The following is a 26445-nucleotide window of genomic DNA, read 5'->3' as shown; positions in this document are numbered from 1 at the left end:
GAGACAATAATACTATGTTTTGTATGTATTGTGTTTTTTCCTTGACAACGTAAGCTCTTCCAATTTCGCGCAGTAGATTGGTATTGCTATATGCCGACTGGAATACAAGCTTTGAAGTTTTCAAAGCAATGCGTATTCGAGATGACAGAACATTTTTTGGTTGAGATTTTTTTCGATGTTCTGCTGTTTTTCACGGGTCACGTCTATCTCTATTTGGTTTTGGAAGTAGTTTTTGACAGATGTTCAAATTTTGACCTCTAGCCTATTTTATTACTAACTGCAAACTTTGTTAGATCAAGCCTACAAGGCTCTATAAAAAATAATTCTAGATCGTCTAACTTAAGGTAAACTTACCAGCATCAATAACAGCTTCATAAGCCTTTTCTAGAAGGATCCTGCACATAGGGTCCATGGTGTGTGCCTGCTTATAATGGACGCCGAAGAACGAAGCATCAAATTTGTTGACATTGTTGATCTTTCCCGTTCTCTGGGGGATCTCAGGATGAGCTAGTTTCCATCGACGAGCGTCTCCGGAGATTAAGTCCACCTAAGAATATATAAAACCTTTTTAGAAGATATTTTTAACTAGGCACCAAATGTTTTCTTAAGAGATAAAGTTGGATGGCGCATTTTTCCAGTATAACGAACTGTTTTGATTTATTATGACAGCAATTTGTTGGGAGCTGTCTTGAAAGATGGTGACGGCGAAAAAATATCAACTAGGAAAATCTTTAGTGATATTCGTGTAAGATATTAGACTTGTAATAAAACATGCTGTGTAGTTTATTAGCAGCTTCATACTTCAATAATTGAATTTGCCTGGTTAAAGTCTCGGTTTTTAAACATAGTCCATTGAGCGCTTTAGGTAATGCCTAGGTTACCCCAGACTTAACCATAGAAAATACACGTTGATTCAAGTTTTGTGCTCTTTGTAAAAATATTGAGTTTTCCTAAAGTCTTAGTCAATGGTGGTCTTTGTTCAATGGTGGTAATACTGACCTTATTAAAAAGGTTTTCTTGCAGGTGGTTGACGGAATCGGAGTCCGGGAAGTATCCGGACACACCTGAGATGAGGACCTCGTCTCCGGGCGGGGGGTGAGACAGACGGTGGCCTGACGTCAGCCTGTCCTCCGCTATTGTTGTCGGCGCCATCTTGGGAATAAGGGTTCATTGTTAGATTCGTCGTAAAGGAGAAAATAATTACGTATTATACTTAAGTTATTACTGTGATACTGAAGACAGGTTATTGTGCTTCAAAGTGTTCTTTTTTCCTTAATTTTTAGTAGCACATCTCGTCTCCTTTTTCTAATGCCTCTCCACAACTGGGGGTTAGTCATCAACTCGACACTTACTACTACGGTGCTACTTATAAGGACATACATAATCTAATATTTAAATATGCATATATTAATAATAGTAAATCGAAGAAAAAGAAAAAGCATATTTTGGTAGAAGAAAAACAGCAGTTCAATAAACATCCATTTTAAGTCAATATGTAACATACAAATAAAACAACTCACTTCAAAAAGTAAAGCAAATAAGTCTTATTTGGCGAAATCAATTAATACACCTTTCTGACCTGTATTAATTCCCTGTGTTTTTAAGCCGACTGAATTGCGAATGTGAATTCCACAACGCACGTACGTCAACGCTCCGTTATACCGAATTAAATTGTTAATTTTACTTTAAACTTGCACTGTGAACCAGTTCATTTAAATATTGACTTGACTTTGAATAAATTGGAACGACGCATTAATATTTAATCTTATTACGTGCCTTATTATGTATGGTAAATGAAGGGAAGAGTTTATTTTGCGTTTTTGAATAAGCTTTTTATAATATGCCTCACAACGTCATCTAGTCTTGTTGTAGGTATTATGATGGTATCCTTTTAGACATAACCAATAATCAATTATTATAAAATATTTTTTTTTATAAATACATACATTTTATTATAGTATTTAAGAGCAAGTATAAGTAGTTATCGATTATCAAGGCCAAAACAATTATTTTCAAATATATGTTCATCTGGATACCGCAAGGCACAATACTTGGTCCAATCCTGTTTTATATTTTAACAAAGCTGACTTTTTTAAAGAAATGGTTCCAGAAGTAATAGAATCAGATAATAATGAAAGCTCATACGTTACGTTTCTATCGTATTATCTCACTCGGTATGTTATTTTTACCGTTTTCCTTATGTTTGATTGTTTTATGTGTTTTGTATTGACATTACCTTCAGATTTACCTTATCCTTAAGCTATTCTGACAAATTTGTGTGTATCAAAAGTATTTTATAAGATTACGATTATATACTCGCATCCTGTGGGCATCTTTTGCCCATAATCAGGCGAACCATATATTATGTTACTTGAGAATAACAGAGTCCTAACAGTGAAAGAATTTTTCAAATTGGTGCCGTAGTCTCGGAGCTTTTAAGGTACAAACAAACAAAACTGTTTCCTCTTTATTATAGAAGCTACGTACTTAGTCCATACTAATATTATAAAGCTGCGGACTTAGTTTGCGTGAACTCTAATCTCAGGAACTACTGAACCGATTTAAAATATTTGTTTTATACATGAGTTAATTTCCTTTGCTTACGTAATAAAGCAAGACATTTCACTATCGCGTGGTCTTGCCTGTTCAATATTCAACGCTACATTTTACTCGCTTTAAGTAGGTATTGTAACAATGGTTACTAACCCCATGTCAACGGTGCCTGAATAATTTGTACCTTCGAAATACGACTATATTTAAATTTAAATACTGTATTATTATGACTCGTTGACTTTGAGATGCTTTTTGGTTAATGATTTTAATACTACTAGCTTTTCTACATTCCACAGCCAAATAAAAAGTAGCCTATCTATTTTCTCAGGGTCTAGGATATCTGTGTACCGAATTTCACGCGACGAACTTAGCGCGACAGTCACCTTCGCACTACTTATAATAAGTCAGATTTAAAAGCTATTGCTGCTTATTTATATGAAAGTCTCTTATGCTTTAATCACCAAATTATGTAGCAAAGATGCCATCCTAAACTTTTGTTTTATTCTTCAAACTATATTTATATGTGGATGTGGCTATTACGGGAATGCATATATTCATACATGGTTTTCTTCACGACTATATCTATAACTACACCATGTAGACCTACAAGCCCCATAAATCCTTTCGAACCTTCTGCTAAGAAGATTCAATTTCAGGTGTTTTATTCATCTGGCAATCCCTAAGATGTATTACTGAAGAAAATAGATACACCTCAAGACAATTTATTGAGATCTCTCGACGGTATTGAATTTATTAATATAGCAGATCTTTCAGTATTGGGTTTTTAGCAATCTTGTAAAACCAAATTGTGAATAGTAAGCCTACTATAAGAACTGTGTACTTTATTAAAGTCAAAGTCAAATGTTTTTATTTCAAATAGGCCTTTGCGGGCTCCTATGAAACGTCACACTAGTTGCACAGTTCCAAAAAGTTGGTCTCATGGAGAAGAGAGCTGGAAAGAAACTCCATGGATATTCTTTTTTTAAGGTAATTGTCCACAAAGACTCGATTACAATATTGCAAAGTTGTTATAAAGATTTTTTCGTTAAGTTACATCTTTATCTCGGAAAGTCTGAGACAGACTCCCCAAATGGTTTAATTGTTAATATGTTTCTTTTTATCTGCTTTAATTGTGTAACCTTATACATAACGGTCTCAATAGGTATAGAAACGCAAATCAAACTATTTAACACATGATCGATTAGAATCGGTAAACAACATTAATTTAAAACTGTATGTAAATGACAACCGATGTTTTGACCCTAAGGTTAGCGATTGTGACTCTGAATCGATTTAATTTAAAACGATTATTTTGTGAAGGTAATCAATTTTAGTTCTGCGTTGCACAAGGCCTTTTATTTTACCTAACTTAGGTATATTTTATTTATGATGTGCCTTGGTATCATGTATACCTATTGCATAATATTAAATAATAGGTATTTAATAAGTCTGGTAAGAAGATTTTGTGCATGCAATGTGCATGATATCCATTGATGTAAATTTTAATTGATATTAGATATATTTTTAAAAGAGCTAATCTCAAGAAGTTATGGATCGATCTAAAAATATTTTAGTGTTATAATCTGTTTATTAAGGAAAGCTATAGGCTACTTTTTATCCGGTTGCGTGAACGCGCTAATAGTGCATATGCACGATTTATTAAGTATAAAAATAGAAATACTATTCTGCCCAATCTGCCTAATTAATATCCATTCGAAACATAAAAAAATACACTCTATCGTGCATTCCATCACTTTAATTCATCCATGTTATTGTATAAAATGTAAATAAGGGTTGACTTAGGGTCAAAGCACACGTACATATTAGCATTGGCAATTGTCTACATCACGTTTTTGCGGTTTGTTACCTTCTGACGATATCATCAGACTGAACCTTAATGTTTTATATATTTTAACCCCAATCATAATCGTCAGAAAGTCTAACAACTAGTTTCACCAAGGAGTATCGGTTTGTCCTAACCCGGAGATAATTTCTTCACCTCTTATTTTTTTAGCTTATAGTTTTTTGATTTTTATTTGAATTTTGAATAATTACATAAGTATGTACCTTAAGTCTAAGCTCGCCAAACTTTTACGTTAGATGGCGTTTCATAATACCGTATCATTATTATTGAGGGAATAACCAATATGTTAAAAATATTACATATTTATCTATGTACATGAGAGCTTTCAAATCAAAATTCTTGCTTTACGGTCAATATACCTAAACTTATACGTAATATTACTAGGCAAAGTTACATATTATGGTTAGATAACAACCAGATCTAAAACTGTCAGTTAATCTAACTATCAGTCCTGCAGTTGTCACATTGATAACACACGTGACCACAAAGCTTAACTAATTAGTCTAACTAACTGATTGAGTTAAGCCTGTGGTCACGTGAAGACATGTTTGGGGCTATTGAAATTAATTTTAGTTTAGTTGCATAGAACTTTCACAATAGGCTTATATACAATTTTAATAAGTTGGCTATATTTTTTTCAATAAATTATTCTTTAAATCTTATACACATTATTATCGAATAAACTAATCTGACTGATATAAAAAGTTTAAATATAGGTACTAGGTATATTAGTACCAATTTAAATATGAAATGAATACAAAAGTGTAACATATTAGCATAACTGTATTATGTTTCTACATTCATCAATTTATATGTACGTAGGTACTTAGATAAGTATTTCTAATGAAGGCTGAACATCTTGCCAAAATTAAAACCAACTTTAAAAGTCACAAAAGTATTTTTTAAAAGTCAAAAGTCACTATCTAAAAACGACCTCATCAAATTCAAATTCAAAACCGAAATCCACTCACCTTTCTATAAATTCCTTTTTAAAAAGTATAATAAAATTCACTCAGTCTGGTATCGAACTTGCACGTGGACACCGGCGGCCGACAACCACTCGTCTGGACTGAGGGACGATCGACTTGTACTATTTAAAACGTTTAATTATAAAAAAATATATACAGCATGTTCACTATTGGTTGAGTGTGTTTCTGTACTGCATTTGACAGGAAGACAATATTGAGTATTTTTTCCTTTTTTTTAGATTTAAAAGTAATTAAAGTAAATTAAAACTTGGATGATATACTTACTCAAAAATATTAATGAAAAAATTATTAGGTATTTTCGTTTCGGTTCACTATTGGGAGTTTCTTTTCTGTAGGTCTTAACAGTAAATCAATAGGTACCGAGTAACTTTTTTTACATAAAGTTGGATAATAAGTTTAAAAACATTAAAAGATAACTTTAGTTTTTCAATTAGCTTAACGAGTGCTAGTACATATCTATACCAAAATATACCCGATAAATTTTGAAAAAAAAAAAAACTTTTTAATTTACTAACACCAGTCTACTCTTACCTTCTCTAAGTTATTAATAAAACATAATTACCAAGCTAATATCACTGAAAGCTTAACTTTACTGCGATGCCTGTCAAAGGATTAAATACTTAGTTCCAACTTTAAGTTACGCCAAGTTTCAATAATCCTTTCTATTTTCAGCGTGAGGTAAGTTGGTACCGACTTTAGGCTAAATATAGTACCGTTATCTGTCCTAGTGCTCAGCCAAAAGTTTTCTCATTGCCATTTATTATTTTGTGAAATAAAGTAGGAAATTAATGTCTATTTTAATATTGCGAGAATTGTCTCGCATACTATAATAAGATAATAAGATGACCATTTAAATCGAGTATTTTTCAATCTTTTTAACAAAATAAGTCATTCTACTAAGTGAACCCCACACTGCACACTAAACAATCAGATAGTTGACCTCATTGTTGAATTTTTTTCCAAGGAAATCGACAATTCTATAAAATTTTTTAGACAGTCCCATACGGCCCAAATACCTGATCGTTGTTATGTGAGCACTAAGATTAATCTTCTTACTGATTCATAAGCCCAAACGAACTATCGGCTGACTAAAAGTTTGCAGTGTGTTACAGATTGCAGATACCGCCAAAATATAGGAAGCTCGTGTAAATTGATTTGGCTGAACAATAGCCATTAATACGAATGGGTCGTTGTCGTCCCGCAGGCAATCAGCAAATAATAATTAGGACTTAACTATTCATACTGAAGCCTATTCTGTTGGGTGATAAAGTAATAAATAGCCTATTAAGTTTCTAATGCCTTTTGGGGCGCAAGCTTCCGATTCATGGTTATAAGGGTGGAAATACGCTTTCAATTTTTGTTTGGAGACAGATTTATTTTTCATTATATAAATAATAGAAAGATTTTAAAATTATTTTTATTTATTATATTAAAACCATGTACCTATCAATAAAATCCAGTAAGTACCTTTTTGTACTGTATTTTTATTTAAAAAAAGTTAATTTTCTCACAAACTGACCAAATTAACCAACCGACAAAATATCTGACAATAGTACCATAGTGATTCTAAATATTTCTTTAAGTTCATAGGAATAAAAATAAATACTAAACATATTATTAAAAAAAAAACATGCTAAAAACTTTACACTAACAGTTACAATCACAGCCCCATTTTCCCACATTAATATTATAAACACCCTGTATACAAGTTACGTTACTTTGATTGTAACGTCACATTAGTTCAGTCTCGTTTCAGTACATTCGCCAAATTAACAGGAAATCCTTGATAACTGAAACCAAGAATCTAATCTAATTAGTATGGAAGTTTGCAATTGTCTATTTCTGATTCATGACACTAATTTTAAAATAGCTGTAGGTTTATAAGCACAAATACTTTTTTTTTTGTCTTAGAAATGCGCTACTTCTTACAAAGATTCTATTCAAACATTAAAATAATTCGTAAATAAGCTTCTTAAAGTTTTTGGCTTATAATTGCATCTGACTATTACAAAAGTAAATCAATTGACTACGGTCATATTACAACATAAACAATAATGTTTAGTTTCTTATCCCTTTCAGCAATGATGAGTAAGAAATTTTGTTACAGCCTTTCTTTTCAAAAACAAAAACTAAACTATTTATGTCATACAGAACATTCAAAACATCCATGAACTATACATATAATAACAACCTTTACTGCCTACGACACTCAAACCAGACATTTCTATAAACAACTAACCCTGCACTTCGCCTGCAACATAATAACGTTAAACCCGCTTTGTTTGTAAATTAGATGTTTTCAGTTCGTATCAAGCATCCCCTGACCCGTCACTTATTTCCATAACAGTTCAACTTACACTCTATATACATTCAAATATTTTTTTCAAAACAATTTGAGTGTCTAAATCAAAAAAAATATGTGAGAAAATATAGCATCATCTTCATCGTCATCATCTGCCTAGCCTTTTCCCAACTATGTTGAGGTCGGGTTCCAGTCGAAATGGATGCAGCTGAGTACCAGTGTTTTACAAGGAACGACTGCCTATCTGATCTCCTCTACGCAGTTAGCCGGGCAACCTAATACCTGATAAGACTGGTTGTCAGACTTATTGGCTTGTGAGAAAATATAGCATAATAACATATAATTCGAATCGCCCAGTATCATACTGTGAAAGTTTATGAGTTTTGATTGTCCGAATAGCTGAAAGGAATTTGATGAAACTTGACAGGAATATCAGGATAAAAAGTAGCGTCTACGTTGGCTACTTTAAATCACGGCGTGGCTATGGATTTAAACCTAATATTCTAAAGTGACGGTAATAAATAAAACAAAGAAACAGCTTTAAACTCGACTATTGAAGAGCTTTACAGGTCTTTCTACGAAGCTGAAAGAGTGAGTGAACAATATGTCTATTTCTAGGGCTAATCAAATGTGTGTTGAAACTGAAACTTTTAACAAATCTATTTGGGTGCGAGAGGTTTTCAGAGTTTAAAAGTAATTTCCTCAAGCCATACTTTCACATTTTTATGAACTAATCTATTCTACGATGTATTTACTGGTTGAGACAGATAGGCGATAGGCAGTCGTTCCTTGTAAAACAATAAATTGTACACAACATCTGATTAGTCTGAAATCCAACTCGAATAAAGTTAAGAAAAGGCTAGGCAAACGATGAATGTTCATACTCATAATAATAGGAAAATCAAAAATCCTAAGATTCCAGCATAAATTAAGATATCACGAGACATTGCAATGCAATATAGGTACCTAAACATGTACTCACGTGCGAATATATTCAATGTGTGACGTCGACATTTGACATTCATATTGAATCGGTAACACCTTCAGTTGTTTATTGCTATTTAGTAATAAGAATATTGTGAAATATATGCCTATTTAGTTGATGGTATGCGTATTCTTATTTACCTAATGAGATTTATTAAAATAAAGCCTAGTGTGCAGTGTATAGTGCTGAGAGAAATCATATAAACGTGAACATTTGTGTGGATGTTAGATCACGTAAAATCTACGGAAAAGTTTACAGTACATGTAGTTCTTATGTCTACAAAGTACCTGTGCAGTATACTTTTTATTCGAGAGCAGAATGTAATTCCCTAAGGATGCGGATGAAACCACGGTTGGAAGCTAGACTGCATAGTTTATTTAATGAGACTATTGAGCTAATTGCTATTGGATGTAGGCAACAATGAACAGACGAATCCTTAACTGCAGATAAGCAAGTTGAAACAATACAAAATGCAGCCAATTGTTGAAATGTACATAAAAATATGATAGTTTTTAGTAAAAATAAACTCAAAATCATCGTTTTATTTAAATACCTGCTTCCGTACCTAACACACATACAAACTTAATCTTTGTAAACTCCAAAATTATTAATACATATTATCAACATAACTTCCTTCAACCAAAAGGGGAGATATGAAAATCTATTTCACCAAGCAACCAGCGAAGCAATTACTTATGCATTACCAAATCACCTGTTAAAGTATCGCATAAGTTTAGTAATCAAAGTTAACTTGTAATAGTTGCTCGCCGAAGCGAACTTCGTAACTAAGTTACGAAGTACGAAGTTACGAAGCACCTGTGTAGCCAAATATTTTGGGTCAGTACCCTCTGTGAGGGATAAAACTGATCTAAGGATGTAAAAGTAGTAAGTAATAAGGAATTCAGTATGTTTTGGTTGTAATTTAGAGATTCAAAGTTCTGTGTATAGATTTTGGTGGTTTGGGATTTTTGAAAAAGTTTATTACGCGCAAAGGAATCTCAGAAAGGAACAACCTCAACTTTTCAGTATGTGGTAGCATTTTAAAGAGACAAACTCCCAAACCCACAAGGGTAGCAAGGGAAAGTCTCTGGATCTATGTACATTATTTTGCCGACAGACTAGCTAATTAAGTACTCATATTAATTAAAAGCAACTATCTGACTGTATGATATAATATTGAAGCAAACCACTGAATGGGCGTATCTAGATGTCATTTTGTAAGTGCATGAAAAGATACAGACTCAAAAAGAGTAAAGAATATATCTATAAGCTATCATATTTATAAACGAAATAAAATAAAAAAATGTGCTCTTAAACTTTTTGTACACTTTGTTGGTCTCAGAAATCAACCAGCAAAGCTTTTCCAATTGCCAAATAAGTCACTTTAGCCAACAACTCAATCCTTATAAAATAATTCAGTGGAATATTTCAGTATTTCACAAAGGCCGTTGGCTAGCATAAAACCGTCGGCGACGAATCAATATTCAAGTCGAATGCTAATGTATGCATGTGTTGTATTTGGTATTCTAATACAATGTCTTTGCTTGACAGCTGCAGTCGGCCTGTTAGGACCGTCAATTGTTTTGTATGGTGTCGAAGTACGCAATGGTTTATAGTGGACCATGGTTTATGGTGGCCCATAGTTTATAGTGAACCATGGTTTGTATAGTACGCTCTTATTTTTGCTAGATTATTCATAATAAAGGAGGCTGGTTTGACGTTTATTTCTTTTACTAGTTACACATATTTTAAAAAATGCTTAAGTATATTAAGTATCCTACATTTTTTCGTGATGTTATACCTAATTTATAAGTATGCATTCATTCAATTTATTTGGCTAAGAAATATGACTGATAAAGCTGACTGAAACCAGCATTTAATATCTTAATTTCTTACTACCAGAGTTATAAAATGTGCCTGTTAAACGTTAAAATTAGTTTATACCAAAAAGGTTTAAATATTTCAGGTGTTCAAAACGTTTCTAATACAGGTACTTCGTTGTTCCAATTTTAAAGTGCCATTAAGAAACATCAGCACAGCTTTATTTAAAGGAAAAGACTGAAAGCTGTGTAATTAAATATGCATAATTAATAAAATAGGTGTGACACGTTTTACTTAACGCACTGGGTTAAAAAAACGCTGCGGTTTCGTCTAAGTTACAATCATAAATACTGAAATATAAAAAAAAAACAGGTAAAAAGAGTGATACATTGTTTTAGTAACTCGACTTTTGGAATAGAAATGTGTTTAGATATGTAAAAACTACTAGAAAGATATAAGAGACATGCAACAACATAATATCTAATACTGTCGGTCAATTTTAGCACTTTTTATTTACATCAAATATATACAGAGTTATTTACAGGTTAATAAAAATAAAATAAAAGATGTACTTTGGATACTTACAAAATAACTAAAGACTCGATAAATTGAATGTGTTTCACTTTTATTCGTTTTATTTTTTATACATATATTTTTTACAAAATTAAAATATATTTTTATAGTTGTCGTTTAATTCTTAGATCAGCATCAACTGCCGAGCCTATTCCCAATTATGTTGGGGTCGGCTTCCAGTCTCACCAGAAGTAGCTCAGTAGAGCTCTTCTACATATACTGAAATGACTCGAGCCACTGCCGCATTTATCACCAAATACCGTACCGCAACATACCATACAAAATATTAAATAAAACGCGCCGTTTATTTCACCCAGTGCGTGACTTCCACAATGTCTATTTAGCGTTTTCCCTTCATCTCGCAGCGTTGAACGCTACGGCTAATAATATATCGCGCTCCATAAAAGCCGACACTTTACCGACTGATACGGCCTTAATAAACACCTTATCGTTACAAAATGGTAATGTCTCAATATTACATAAGGGTGTTTTGTGGGGAATTCAAATTTTATGATGAACTACCATTTATCGTGGTGACATCCGTATCAAAAAGGGTTAAGAGCATACTGGAGACTAAACAGTCGGCCGATGGATGCTAAAAAATGTATTCTAAAGGAAATCTTGATTTCAATCATGCCTGTAGCACACCTCCGCTGCGAAACCCAAAGGGCGAAACCGCCACAGTTTCGCTGTGAGTTGTGAGTTGTTGGGTGGCGAAACAACAGCGAAATTCCCTGCTCTAACTTACAAAACTGACTATGACGTTGTCTCTTTCTAACATGATTTCGCTCATTTGCTTAGGCGCCGTCTACATCTCCGTCCGTTGTCCGCCATTTTGGAGCGGTTCCGCGTGTCCGAGATACGCGTCTGTAGCAATCGACAATTTTTATGAGCGAAATAGGAATCAACTGTTCTAGTTTAAGGTTTCGCTCTGTTTCACTATTATAGTTTCGCGTAAGTGAAGTACTGTTGCACAGCGAAACTCACGCAGCGGTTTCGCAGTTGTTGTTTCGCAGCGGAGGTGTGCTACAGGCATCAAAGTTCGGTCTACTGGCTGAATACCTAATTTTTGTCATTTGCGTACTACTATTCATTTTCATACTAATTTATGAGCCCAAACAAGCTTATCGGCCGACAAAAAATTTGCTATCTGTAAAAAAGATTTGCTGTCTGTTTCGATACATTTTCTTCTGAATTTCATAAAAAGGTGCATTTTGATGTACCTAAAATGTAATCGTGATGAACGGTTAACTTTTAAACAGACTTTCATTAGCAATCCAAATCTTTGATTGTTGGTTTATTTAAGTTTTATACCTGCAGTATTGAAAATAGCATTAAACTTTCCGTTAATTTTGTAGGGCAATGCACCCGGGGATCGTGTAGCCGACGGTGAAAGAATTTTACAAATCGACTCAGTAGTTTCGGAGCATACATATCGTCTATTTAATAATTATCTCTACAATGTATGTTGAGGTCGGTTTCCAGTCTAACCGGATGCAGCTTAGTACCAGTATTTTACAAGGAGCGACTGCCTATCTGACCTCCTCAACCAAGTTACCCGGGGCATCCTAATACCCCCTAAGTAAGCCTGGTTGTCAAACTTAACGACATATACAAGTAAACATACCTAATAGTATTTAATGATAATTATAATATAACAAAGTAATTAAAAATAAAAAGAATGGCTATATTGTTCTGTGATGACGAATTTCTTCAAATTGCCTATACATACATATTTCAACAAAACGTCATTAATTCTTTGAAAAATACACATTGACGTCATATTGGCGAACTTTGCATGTGTGTGTGTGTATGTGCTATATTTTATTTATATATTTACCTACATTCAATACCTTGGACTAATTAATACATTTAATTAGTTTGTTGAATGTTTTTCTTTGTCAGTAGATAATTATGCGTGTAATATTTATACAGTATCTATGCGGTAATTGGGTGGATAGGATTTATGTCCAACAGTGGGGAAAATTGACATGGTACTGTCTTTATTTTCACTGCCGAGAGCTTTTTGCTTAATGCCAACCCTAGGACCGCTTTATCTAAAAACCTGAAATTGACTATTGGTTACTCCATTACAAACCTAAAGAAAAATGTATTAAGATGGATTTACCTAAAACAGTAATCAAAATAGCATTTGTCCAAAAATAAATTGTATCAATTAAAATGAGACCGTATCCCTTAAATAAAGGCAATTTTAATTAAATTACAAATCTCAGGAAGACCTTTTCCAAAAATAGTCTATTAATGTCATGTTCCAGCGTTGAACATATTAATACACGAATAGGAAGGTCAAGGAAAGCATTGTTCTCAAACCCTGACCCTTTTCCGAACCTTCAAATTTTATGTAAATCCGGCAAAACATTTATCACAATACACGGTTTTGTTCATAAAACACGCCTGCATGAAAAATCTTTAGGTACTAACAGACTGGAAATTGAGAAACTTAGGTGCATAGGTAATACTGCTGGGAAATTAATCTATGGAATACTTACTCTTCTAGGAGTTCAAGGTGTTTAAGATCATGTATCTAAGAACACTTCGGCAGTCAGAAACAGTCCAACAATACCCTGATTGTTGTAATCCCAACATCTGAAAGTCAGGAGCCAGAAAGTTTCAAAACCATACTTGCTAAGGGGTACCGGGTTACCTAGGTAACTGGGCTTAGGAGGTCAAATTGGCTTGGCAGTCACTCCATGAAAAACACTGATTCTCAGCTACATTTTGTTAGTCTGAAAACCGAGCCCAACATTGTTGGGACAATACGACATACATTAACACAAAGATACTCACTAAATACATAAGTAGGTATAGTAAGTTCAACTCAGTCGTGCGCGCGGCCCTTTGTGTGGGTAACCCTTGTACATATACAGTGACTTTGTGTGCGTGACAAGAGGTACAGTCGGGTACAAATACAGTTATTTAGGGGTTGTATATGGCTGTTTATTTAGGGGTTGTATATGGCTGTTTAAAGTACAGTTATTACGTAATTTAGTTTATTTATTTATAATGATTCTGTATCGCTACTTGGAAAATCAAATGATGAATTTTCGGATTCGCTACTTTCACCAATGTTAATTATAAATTCTGACTCCATGTCAAAATGTCTATAGTATTCTTCTTTTTTCTTTTGTACATGTCGACAAGTATTACCCCACATCCCTTCATCAATTTGACTTAAACGTTCATTTATGAGTTTCATTATTTCCGTCTTATTTTGGTCGACATTATGCGAAGCAATATAATTTTTTTAAATTCCCCACACATTTTGTTTCCATTATTATACTAAATTATAGGTCTTTTTACATTCTTAGTCCACACATTTATTTATTGTCCGCGTACCCCGAGCTAGAAAATATGTAAGGAGTATTTAATTCATCTTAGATATTTCACTTCATTTATTTCTTAGATACTGTCAATGTCAATTTGAAAAGCCGTATGAGAAAATAATGATAAACTGTAAAATGTAATAATAAAAAGCTTTGAATGTTGTTTCATTTTTTTGAAACGCTATGACTCCTTAAAACATTTTCTCCGTGAAGAACTAGACATTTTTGTAAACGACTGTACCCATAACAAAAAGCGATAAGAACACGTCATGCTCGGACGACGTCACTGTCACACGAATGAAAGTTGTATATTTACAAGCCGACGCACACATAGGGCCGCGCGCAAATCTGAGTTGAACTATCTATACTTTCTTCTTCCTAGCAATCGGGAAAATATCCAACATTTTCCGTATCAGAATCAGAAGCCACTAAGAAAAAGCAAATCCAATTAAAAGTAAACATTAATTAGAAAACCATTGATTAGTCTCTGCCGGCCGACGGGTGTAATTGAATAATCGGAAAAAGTCGAACGCCGCTTGGGGGCGCCACTGAACAGACCTTACGTCTTCCAGCTAGTAATGAGCAGAGGAACATGGAGCTACGAAATGGATTTAGAGGAAGTCTAGTTTAATTTATACTCAGAAAAGCTTTAAAAACCTGTGTGTTTAAGTCAAAATTGTCTCTGTCGTATTTCATAATCATAGCCCCTCCTGGCTATTTAAGCGTAAGTACATTTCATTTAGTAATTTGGCCTCGACTAGGCACTCTTCGTAAGACTCCCGGTTAGTTCACCTAAAGAGTTGAAGAGGTCTCCCTCTCTCATACCATGCCATGCAAAAGCTCTAAATATCTCTAATATCTCAATTATGCATAGCAAAACCGCCCAACAAGACTGGGAAAAATTCCTCTGCAAGAAATGCAAATACTAATGGAATCTGTTTGTGTTTAAGAAATATTTAATCAGCTCTTACTTACCTTAAAGACTTACCCAAATCATTTGAACTAGCAAACCTATTCTAAATCAGGAAACTCCATCACAATCCTTCTTCCTTTCTAAGTAGCTCCATGTCCCAACGTAAAATATTAGCAGTCGTTGACTGGAACGTCTATAGAACTAATACAGTTTCTCACAGGCACCCATTTGCTGTAACAGTGCTACAAATTGTAATTGTCACTGTGCTATTTTCTGTCTTCGAGTGTACCTCGAACTCGCTGGTTCTTTTTTGTTTCCTCCGCGTTTAAATTCTGGAGACATATTGGAACTGCGATGTTCAACTGTTTTCTGTTGGGAAGTTAAACGACAATGGTTTTTAACACGCTTTTATTAGGTCGACCTGTATGTTACTATGAAGTGTGAATCTCCATCTTTTAAAGATCGCAGTGTCATGAAAATTGGCAGTTGTATGTAGTCCCGATGAAAATACCTTAATATGGTACTGTCGGATTGATCTGATGATGGAGCCAGAAGATATGAACTAGTTAGAAAAGTCTTGCAATGATTTTTACGTCCATTTATAAAAACGTGTTTTTTCTATTATCGTTTCGTTTCGCAAATAATAGATGTCATCAACTAGTCAGATTGGAAATCAACTAAAATATAATCATTCATAATAGCGCTTTCATACCGGCGAATTTTCCACCGTACGATGAACGATGCACTCCGTAAAACCGAGCGAAAAATCCGCTTTTGCGAAAGTTAGATTTCATCAATGTTCTATCCCACATCAGACATTCACGTACCTTTCCACGAAAACTCACACAAGTGTTTCATTCACTCGCCATTTACATTCACCTTTCGTTCATAGCTGAATGATTAACGTAAGAGCTAAGTATTTGTTCCACGTACCGTTCAGTTCAGATGTTCACTCAACTGATTGCTATTGGTATCCATTCTGCAAAAAGAACGGCTAAGTTTGAATGATTCATTCCTTTGAAAGCTAGGAGTTGAATGAAACTTAGATTTTCCGAAACTATTTTTGCATTAAGTTTGTATGCAGGTAAGTTTTGTTTGACTAATATTGGTTTCTCAAATAGCTTGATGGCAATATAATGGTGCCAATATATAGACTAATGTTATAAAGCTGAAGACTTTGCTTGTTTGATTGAACGAGCTTATTTCAGGAAGGAATGGTCTAAAAGGAAAAATGATAAATATTCAATGAGCCTATTTATCGTGCGTGAAGTACCTAATTCCTAACTGGAAATAGGTAACTCTGAAACTAGTAAAATCACAAAATATCGAAAGAACTTCACACACAAGGATAAAAATGGCTTTTTTGGCTTATTAGGCATTATTATTTATAGCCTTTTAGGTGCTATACGTCTAAAGCTAACTAACACTGAATTTTTTTAAACACTGAAATTATTTTCCTAATCGGCCCAATGGTTCCTAAGATGTCTTCAAACTAATAAACAAAAACATGCCTACTACAATTTTACAATATAACTAAAGAAATGTTAATTCAACAAAATTATTTGCGTTCAAAACATTAACTTACACAACAATAGTTAAGCACCATAGTTTAATTATACATCCTCTGTCATTCATTACCATGGCATACCCATAGAACCCATACAGGGCATCATTTATCACTCCCATAGCATAAATATCTGTTTGTTCCTACCTCATGCGAGTGATTAATTGGTTCAAACCGTCATTTCAAACGTCATACTCATTATGCATATTCAGGGTAGATCCTTTATTTTATAGTTTTGTTAGCTTTCGTGCAAAATTTGATATATCATAGGCGTATGTTTCTTTTTTTGTTACAATCGGTAAAACTGTCGAAACAATGGAGTTGGAATTTAGATTGGCACTAATTTACCAGTACAGCAAGATAGGCTACTTCATTCATCGTCTGATATTATGGGCATAGCCTTTTGCTCAATTTTGTTGGGATCGGCTTTCAGTCTAACTGCATGCAGCTGAGTACGTGTTACTGCCTATCTGACTTCTCAACCCTTGGCAACCACGCGATATCCCTTGGTATCACAGGTTCTCTGAATTTCTAACTTCTGACTTTCTCTAACGACTGCTGTGGGCAAATGATAATTGCAGAAAAAGAAACAAAAGAAACGAGTCTAATAAACATTATGAACATGAAAACTTAAGTACGATTAGCGACATCTATCGAACTGACTACTCAACTACCAGACTAAGCTACACTGAAAAATCGATTGAAATGTACATTGAGTAACCTTTTACTTTAAGTATTCGCATACATTGACTAAATTAGACTTCTTTAACTGTATTCAACTGTTTTCAATTCGTAAATAACTTTATGTATGACGAAACTCTTTCACGTGACTGTACTTAATACATATTTTTTATTGCTGTCTAGAATCTAACGTAATTGGGACCTTAAAGATGACCTTTCGATTAATACTTAAATACCTACTAGGTACTGAAATCACTAAAAGGTGGTCAAAGTAGATTGTAAACTAACTTCTAACTCGATTAAAAACAGCATCCTAGACACATCTAGGAATTATATTTAAAACATCTTAAAATCAGGTATAGTAGTAGGTATGTAAAATATAGAAGAAAAAACGCGAAATTCCAGAACTCTGCAAACTAGCATCGTTTCCAGACTTCAGCTAACAAAACTAACATAAATAATAGTACTAACTGAAAACATAAGCCCACTGCATCACACACACATACAACACTGTTCACCCACACATACAAACCGCCATGTAACACATATAGCTGTAAGAATAATGTGACACTCTGCTTAGTTGAGACTGCCTGTAATTCAATAACGACTCGCTTGCTCCGCAAACATACCTGCGACTGGGTACATAGAGTTACTAATGTTTAGACAAATCGTGTATAATTAAATAATGAAAAATATTAACATCATCAAATAAACTTGAGAATGTAGATCGAAATTGCCATAACTTGGATCGTTATACAAAGGTAAGGTTTTATGACAGACAGTACATATTCATGGCATATCTTTAGGTTAGTTAAAATATTTACATCAGAAACGGCCAATAGTGAAAGTTACTTTTGTTTTTCGTAATAAAAAGCATTAATTTCACAGTACTCCAGACATACTGACAGTATCGTCTTCCAATCGTCCGCAAACAAATCACAGTCAAGTTTGTCCAAGAGTGCATTATGCAAATGTGTAATGCCTTATTACGATAGGTCTTCGAGTAAAACAAAAAAATAATTAGATATAAAAGCGAGATTTTACACTTTATATTTGTAACACAGAATCAAGTATAAAATTATTCTCTTCCATTTGCCTGTTACAAAACAAACGACTACTGCCTAATGTTCCTTCTATTTTGTATTAAGTCTGTAGCTAAGTGTGCATAGTACGTCAATTCTAGTTTCTTAATGATGGCCTCAGTACCGTGCGCACGTTTTCATTCCCGCCATTCATACATCACCTCTTTGAAAAGGCAGTACCATGATTTGTAGACAGGTGAATATTATCTGTGCAATGTTTGTGAGAATTAATTGTTTAATTAGTTAGTTAGATTTTCTCCCCATACTCAGTCAGACAGCTACATATTTGAAAACTTTTTACAAAAAATATAAAACTGACTTCTACAACCACTAAAGAGGAAGAATTATAATTTTTTTGACAAAACGTTTAACAAACTTAGCTACATTGCAGGCCGATGGATAGTTTTTTTTGCTTGCTCTCTACTGTTCTTAGAAGTATTTTTTAAGTAAAAAAAGGTTTTTTTTTATTTTAATCTTCAATCATAGGCAAGTACTTAGTATATTTCTCAAACGTATACTAAATAGAGTAGGTAACGGCAATAGGTTTATGTAGACGCCTTGGCAAGCGGAGACATACCGCAGACTTTGCTAAGCGGTGCTGTTAAGGGCAACACTTTTCAAAACTAAACTTTACAAAGACAAAGAAATGCTGTAATTTGAGTTGTTCAAAACTAGACATTATAATTTCGATCGCGACGGTCATCAACGCAGTCTTAAGAAATGTTTGATAAAATATTTTAAAATAATGCATGCAAGCATTCGACAAGGTTCTTGAATCACGTGAAGTTGTTTTTACGGAAGGGATTTCTATTATCCTGCCGATGCATATTTCGACGAGTTACCTCGTCATTGGTACGACGCTTCTCCTTAACAAATGACACGGCAAGACATGCATAGATCACTATATTAGATGCACATCTCTGTTTATACTGACAAGCTCTGAACTCGTACAAACGCTCATCAGTGGCATGCTATGTAATGAGTTCCTGTGACGTTAACTATTACGTATGCAGTAATCAAGTAATCAGTAGCAATCTGACATGTAGGAAATCATACAGACCAGGTATTTTTTTAACCAGTAAAAATTGTACTTATAAAAGTATATTGGGTTGAATGTAATTTAGTCATGGAGAACAAAATGTTTCTTCCCTCCGTGAATTTAGTCGACACAAAGATTAGTCCACAATGTTTGACAACTACAACAACTTTTACCAGCGATACATTTAGTCGGTGGGTGATTATAACAAAAAAAAACATTTAAGAGGCCTGCTAGACCGGTGTACTCAACTTTACATTCATCAAGTACCCAAAACTAACAAAAATTCACAACACAAATCGTGTACTGGATTTTCAAAATGGCTGCGATTGCAAAGGGTCCGCTGCGCCGCTGTCAGGAATGGGATCAGATGCTGTGTATCCGAATATCTCACATTGTTTCTTGCTTACGCAGCCAGAAGTAGTGAACCCCGGATTTTTAAATTCAATTCGTTCAGTTGAGTTGATTTCTGATTGCAATCGTCAATTGTTTTTGGTCCCCGACACTGAATGAGTTTGATCGCTCTGTCTGTTTGTGGCAATGGTCTTTTTTTAACGACGTCATAAATCATCATATGACGCCTCCAGCTGTGGGTTAGCAGCGGTGAGGGAGTGTCAGATTCTTACTGACTAAAAACCGTCGTGTTCCATTGTAGGCCTTTTATGTACCAGGTAACTCTTTCGAACAATCCCGCAGCCCCGGCAGATCTTGGCCCTGTTGGGCCCCGCTGGGGGGCAATGTAGGTCTTAAATGGATAAACCAATGTGGACGGTTCTATTAAGTTGATTAAAATAAATTTTCAAAGATAATGGTTTTAGATCTGTTAGAGGTGAAGATGGAGTCTATACAAAATCCAGCTTGGTCGTTTTAATAAATGTTACATCCATTTGTGATTCGAAACAAGACCTTACATTGGTTTTACCTCTTACAACCCTAAAGCATTCTTGATCTTCAAGAAAAACTTTTAAGCTTCGACATCAAAGTTGTTGTCATTTACAAAGATAGAAAGACAGGAAAAGATAAAGATACCGTTTGTAATCCCAAATAGGCTTAGTCGTTAATTTGTAAGTAAGGTAAAGCTTGAAACACGTTGACAATGGAGGTTTCGGAACACTAATTTGTGATACTTAAACTAAGAGGCTGTTAATTACATTGTGTTTTTCCTTGTCTTTAAGGTTGGGGATTAAATATAAAGGGAACGTAATCTTTTTAAAGGTAAAGTAATCTTTGTGTAATCTTTATTAGGTATGGGTCTTGTCAAAGTTCTAAAGGCCTCATACGTGTTGGAATGTTTTGTTCGTACATTTTGTCTCGTAGTCGTCTTCGAAACAACGAAGTAATTTGAGAAGAGTTTTAATGAAAATTTTAACTTTCGGATGGTTTATCTACAATATTTTAAACAACCTGTTTAAATGTGATTAAAAATAATCCAAATCATCCTCCGAGCGTTTTTCCCAAACTATGTTGGGGTCGGCTTCCAGTCTAACCGGATTCAGCTGAGTACCAGTGCTTTACAAGAAGCGACTGCCTATCTGACCTCCTCAACCCAGTTACCCGGGCAACCCGATACCCCTTGGTTAGACTGGTGTCAGACTTACTGGCTTCTGACTACCCGTAACGACTGCCAAGGATGTTCAATGACAGCCGGGACCTACAGTTTAACGTGCCATCCGAAACACAGTCATTGGTGTCTAAGATGTACTTAGAAAGTACATACAAACTTAGAAAAGTTGCATTGGTACTTGCCTGACCTGGAATCGAACCCGCGCCATCGTACTCGAGAGGTTGGCTCTTTGCCCACTAGGCCACCACGACTTTTTTTTTTAAATTATTTTTTTTTTAAATAATCCAAATAAAATCTTAAAATTACTCTTACCTTTTCCAAATCAATACTTACTTCCTAAATATCGACACAAACCATTGAATTCTCAGCTCCCACCCATCTAAACGTGAGGTCCATTGATTTTCCAAAAGCTAATAGTAAACACTACTCAAGCTGTAATCACGGGGGACCCATTTAATATCACGGACCCCAACGGCGACCTACATAATTAAAACCGAGGGTACCTGTGGAAAACAACATTATTTATTGAAATGTCCGGCCTGGCGGTCTCGGCAAACAGTCGTGAACTTAATGAACTTATGGTTTTTATTATTAGCCTTTAAATTAAGATGTGTTGTGAGAAAATTTTACTTTTATTTTTAACTAGCTACCGCCAGTGACCACACCCCATTTTCGAGGAACCTAGTTTCCGCACCAGGATGAAAAACCTGACCTGATGTGGGGGCATGGCAGTGCCCCAGCCAAGTGTTTTTTTCTGAAATCGGTTCCGTATTTCCTGAGATCAGCACTTTCTTACAAACAAACGTTTCTGCTTAAGTTTTAGAGGATACCATAGAGAAGGCGGAGACGAGATATTCAAAATATCATAAATCTTTTGGTTTCTTAAAAAATAACTCCGCTCTACTTTGAGGAACTATTGGCTAAGGCTATAATAATCATCATTCTCATCCTCCGAGCCTTCTCCATACTACGTTGGGGTCGGCTTCCAGTCTAACCGTATGCAGCTGAGTACTAGTGCTTTACAAGGAGCGACTGCGCTATCTGATCTCCTCAACCCAGTTACCCGAGCATCACAATACCCCTTGGTTTGACTTGTGGACTTACTGGCTTCTGACTACCCATAACGACTGCCAAGGATGTTCAATGACAGAAGGGACTTACAGTTTAACGTGCCATCCGAAACACAACCATTGGTGCCTAAGACATACTTAGAAAGTATGTACTTACATACAAACTTAGAAAAGCTAAGGCTATAATAAAACCATTTATTTAAGTAGATTGATTAGTTCTTGTTTATTAACTATTTATTTACAATGCAGACACAATTCACGCACGACAGTTGAATAGAAGAGGATGTATGTACTTCAAGTTGTAGTAAGTAAACACTGTCACGTTGCCTACGAAGTGGATCACTGGAAAAAGAAAATCAAATACGAAAAAAGAATTTTATGATTTATAAACATGTCCACCTGCCCTTATTCCGATTGTATTTGAGGTCGGCGCAGCATGTTTTCTTCTTCCATACTCTTCTATCTGCCGTCATCTTACAAGAATCTAACATACTTTCTAGCCATGTCGACTTTCACACAGTCCATCTATATATTCTTAGGTTAAAACCTTCCTCATTTCTCTACATCACATTCAAAGAACGCTCAAAATCTTATTACGAAAAATCAAATACTACAAATTGCAAATACAGGAGAACCTAGCACCTACGCCCGCAGGCAATATAAATGCATACGACACCGATCCTAGCTGGAAGTGGCACGTTTTGCTGAGTCGAGACTCAGTTCTGCCGGGTCGGCGCTACCCTTATATTTTACTGGAACTAAAGTAGCTAATGCACCTTATAGAGGTATAAAATTGCTGGATAATATGTTGAAAGTTGTATGTATGTGTAGGAATTTTAGAAGAGGGATTTTGTAAGATAAGTTATACTTAGTTATATCTTTAATGTACCTACCTAATGTGAAAGATGCAATATCATTAAGCGTTAGGGTGCTTACATAAAGAAACAGGTTGCCGGTACAGACAAACCTGTACGGGTAGGTACCGATCAGTGCAGGTATAATATTTCAATACAATCCTATTGACTCACTTATAAAGAAACAGGTTACCTGTTTACCTGTTTCTTTAGAATATTACCTATACCTGCACTGATCGGTACCTACCCGTACAGGTTTGTCTGTACCGGCAACCTGTTTCTTTAGTGTCTAATAATATCGATCATAAAATAATAATTTATGTGATTTGAACGGAATTTGCTGTATACGTTACTCTATTGAACATTAGGGAAACACAAAGGAATATTTTTTTTACTGAATGAGATGGATGGGTCCAGAGTTTATATATTCAAGATGGAGCTTTTATTTGTAACACTGCTGCCCTCTAAACCTATTATTTTTGACTGAAGAGAGCCTGCCGTTTGACTGGGCAAGATATTTTCAAGTAATTTTTGAAAAATATTTACAAAATCTTACCTGATCCCAACATAGTCGCTATGCCGACGACACACGCTGTACTGAGAAGAAAATGACTGTTTTCTGTTTGAATTACTTTGTACGTATCTGCAAATTAAGACATATAAGTATTACACGTTGATTTAATGTAAGGCATATCGAGGAAACACCTGGCCTCTTGCATTGGTCATAGGCACTTCCACTAAACATGAATCCCTAAGTTTTATTTATGTACAGAACAAAAAAGGGGTTCACTAATTTTGGATTTTTTTGGAAATAAAACTGACGTGATTTGTGTTCAAAACATCCACGTGATTTGTGTTCTTCAAGCAAAAAGATTAACAAAGCCTTTTCAAAAGAAGCTTCAGGCAACAAGCGGTTTCTAAAAATACAAAATAAGTGCTAAACAACTAAACTATATTTTACGTGCTAAACGTTAAAATTTAGTTTCCAAGAAAATTTTCTCTAAGTTTCTGGAAGACAGGTGCAAAACTTGACTGTATATTTTACAGAGAATCACCAGATGCTCTGATTTCTGACAATCTATATCTATGTTTACTGAAATCATGATTCAGCTGAAGAGTTAGTTTGTTTGCTTGCTTAAATGCAAAACTACTGAGCCGATTTGAAATTCATTCTGACCTGGTTTTCGAAATAATAAAATTTAAGTAGTTAAAATAAATAAAAACACATGTCTTACCTCTTTCTAAGACCAATAGTGCAAAATGTATCTCCATAACGGACAGGACGAATATGTACACGCACAGTGCTGTAGACGTTAGTATGTAATACTGAAAATAAGCATATGATACCTAATCAAAATCCCTCAGTACCGTGGGAACTACATACTCCGCGTACTTGGATAAAAGGCCTCCCTCAATAAATATGCTATCTAGTACCCAAAGTAATCATGAGATAGGAAGTCAGTAATTTCACTCTAATCACAAAGACAATCTGCATGTACCTACATACATTCACATAAACAAGTATAGCTCACTCATCAACCTCTTTCGTGAAATAAAACATCTACGTAAATAGAAGCTTAAATAAATAAGTCGTAGTGGCCTAGTGGGTAAAGGACCAACCTCTCAATTATGAGGGCGCGGGTTCGATCCCAGGTCTGGCAAGTACCAATGCAGCTTTTCTAAGTTTGTATGTACTTTCTAAGTATATCTTGGACACCAGTGACTGTGTTTCGGATGGCACGTTAAACTGTAGGTCCCGGCTGTCATTGAACATCCTTGGCAGTCGTTACGGGTAGTCAGAAGCCAGTAAGTCTGACACCAGTCTAACCAAGGGGTATCGGGTTGCCCGGGTAACTGGGTTGAGGAGGTCAGATAGGAAGTCGCTTCTTGTAAAGCACTGGTACTCAGCTGAATCCGGAGAGACTGGAAGCCGACCCCAACATGATTGGGAAAAGGCTCGGAGGATGATGTAACCAGAAGCTTAAATAATTTTGTTGTAATGGAAGAAACTTACCCACATAACTCTCTTTTTGTTCAACTTTATAGAGGTGAGTAACATCATCCCGCTGACCACGAGAATGACCAAACCACCAAAAGACATCAGGCTTATTACTAGAAATAAATATCAACTGATAAATACTATTAATATACTTTTATATGTACGATTTATCAAACACGGTGGCAAATGCCACTACACTAAGTTCTTTGTTACCATTCTATATGTTATACAGATGATACATCTCATAGTATAGAAACTAAGGAAATTTGCGCAGACACAAGGGCACTCTCTATTTCCCCCACTCTCTGCGCCCCAATGGACGGCAATCCGACACCACCGGAGCGGACATTAACGTGCTCCCCGATTCACGGTCAACATCCTAGCCCCTTGCTGCTTCATGAAAGTTACTTAACATTCAAAAACGATTTCGACCGGACCCAGGGAATGGACATGACCTGACCTGTGCAGCAGTTACGCAAAAACTTGTTCTTTTGCTGGGCTAAAGGCAGACATTTTTCAGAATATAGGGCATAAGTATTGGCACTTGGCAACGAGCACACCTGCATATTAAAGAGTACTTACGCCTAGATTCTTCAGTAGCATACAATTTGTCATAATCTCCAGCTATTAGCAGCACAACCAGCAACAATACCGCTCCTATAATTATCGTCGTAACACCAATTAACACGACCATGGGTCGCAGTTTATTCACAAACCCATGTTCTTGAGCAGGAGACCAGGGTTTTTCATCATGCTCTGATAAGCTCGTATGAGAATCCTGCCTCTCGCCATGTTTTGGTAAGTTTTCTACCATATACGTGTACAGTGTCTGATCAAGGACCTTGTTGAAATCAAATTCTGGGGATTTTTGCATTTTTGCAGATGATGGATAGCGTGTATTTGGTTATTATTTTGTACGGTTATTGCGGTCTAATTTTGTGACATGTTTTGTGTAGATTTTTTGACGTTTTAGTGTCATGTTGTTGTATTTTAAAATGTTTTTTTTTAGCATTGACCTCAGGCATTGCGGAAGACCTGAGGTTGTATTCATAAATCAAAAAACCGTAGATATAATTTCCTACTGATTTTCGAACAGCAACGAATATTTTAAGAACATTTTTTTTACATCAATTTTTTATAACTCTCAAATCCATGCTTAGTAATTCAGTTCGATTACTATCAAAGCTAATAGAAAACATACGTGTTTTCTTTTGTACAGTATCTATGTATAAGATTTATTAAATAAAGCAA

General features: G+C 35.0%; 2 protein-coding genes across 3 annotated transcripts in view; both read right to left on the bottom strand.

Annotated features, from left to right (window-relative positions):
* The window catches only part of LOC110380738 (fatty acid synthase), a 51903-nt gene extending 46394 nt beyond the window's left edge, over positions 1–5509 (bottom strand). The window contains exons 1-3 of one of the 2 annotated variants that reach the window (XM_064040328.1): positions 5389–5509; positions 1000–1152; positions 355–547 (exon numbers count right to left, since the gene is read on the bottom strand). In XM_064040328.1, coding sequence (XP_063896398.1) covers positions 355–547; positions 1000–1152 — 346 coding nt within the window. In that variant the 5' untranslated portion in view covers positions 5389–5509. Of the gene's footprint in view, positions 1–354; positions 548–999; positions 1153–1579; positions 1602–5388 lie in introns of those variants that run through there. The other variant, XM_064040329.1, reaches the window with a different exon arrangement.
* A 17049-nt stretch (positions 5510–22558) lies between these two features.
* LOC126055155 (uncharacterized) lies at positions 22559–26146 on the bottom strand. Its single transcript, XM_049843129.2, has 5 exons — positions 25777–26146; positions 25210–25307; positions 24431–24521; positions 23752–23838; positions 22559–22683 (listed from the first exon to the last, which is right to left on the bottom strand). Exons 1-5 carry the CDS (start codon positions 26066–26068, stop codon positions 22598–22600), a joined length of 654 nt encoding a protein of 217 aa, XP_049699086.2. The 5' UTR covers positions 26069–26146; the 3' UTR covers positions 22559–22597.
* Between the last annotated feature and the right edge of the window lie 299 nt (positions 26147–26445).

The sequence above is a fragment of the Helicoverpa armigera genome, chromosome 22 (genome assembly GCF_030705265.1).
Source record: "Helicoverpa armigera isolate CAAS_96S chromosome 22, ASM3070526v1, whole genome shotgun sequence".
Classification (NCBI taxonomy): domain Eukaryota; kingdom Metazoa; phylum Arthropoda; class Insecta; order Lepidoptera; family Noctuidae; genus Helicoverpa; species Helicoverpa armigera.
The sequence above is the reverse complement of the archived record's forward strand: the minus strand, read 5'-3'. Positions and strand labels throughout refer to the sequence as shown.

Excerpts from the sequence above, each read along its gene's own strand:
- LOC126055155 (XM_049843129.2), bottom strand. The coding sequence starts at position 26,068 with ATGCAAAAATCCCCAGAATTTGATTTCAACAAGGTCCTTGATCAGACA. Across the intron at positions 24,522-25,209 it reads ACAAAAAGAGAGTTATGTGG|TATTACATACTAACGTCTAC; the intron begins GTAAGTTTCTTC and ends GCTTATTTTCAG. Across the intron at positions 22,684-23,751 it reads AGCGACTATGTTGGGATCAG|TGATCCACTTCGTAGGCAAC; the intron begins GTAAGATTTTGT and ends TTCTTTTTCCAG.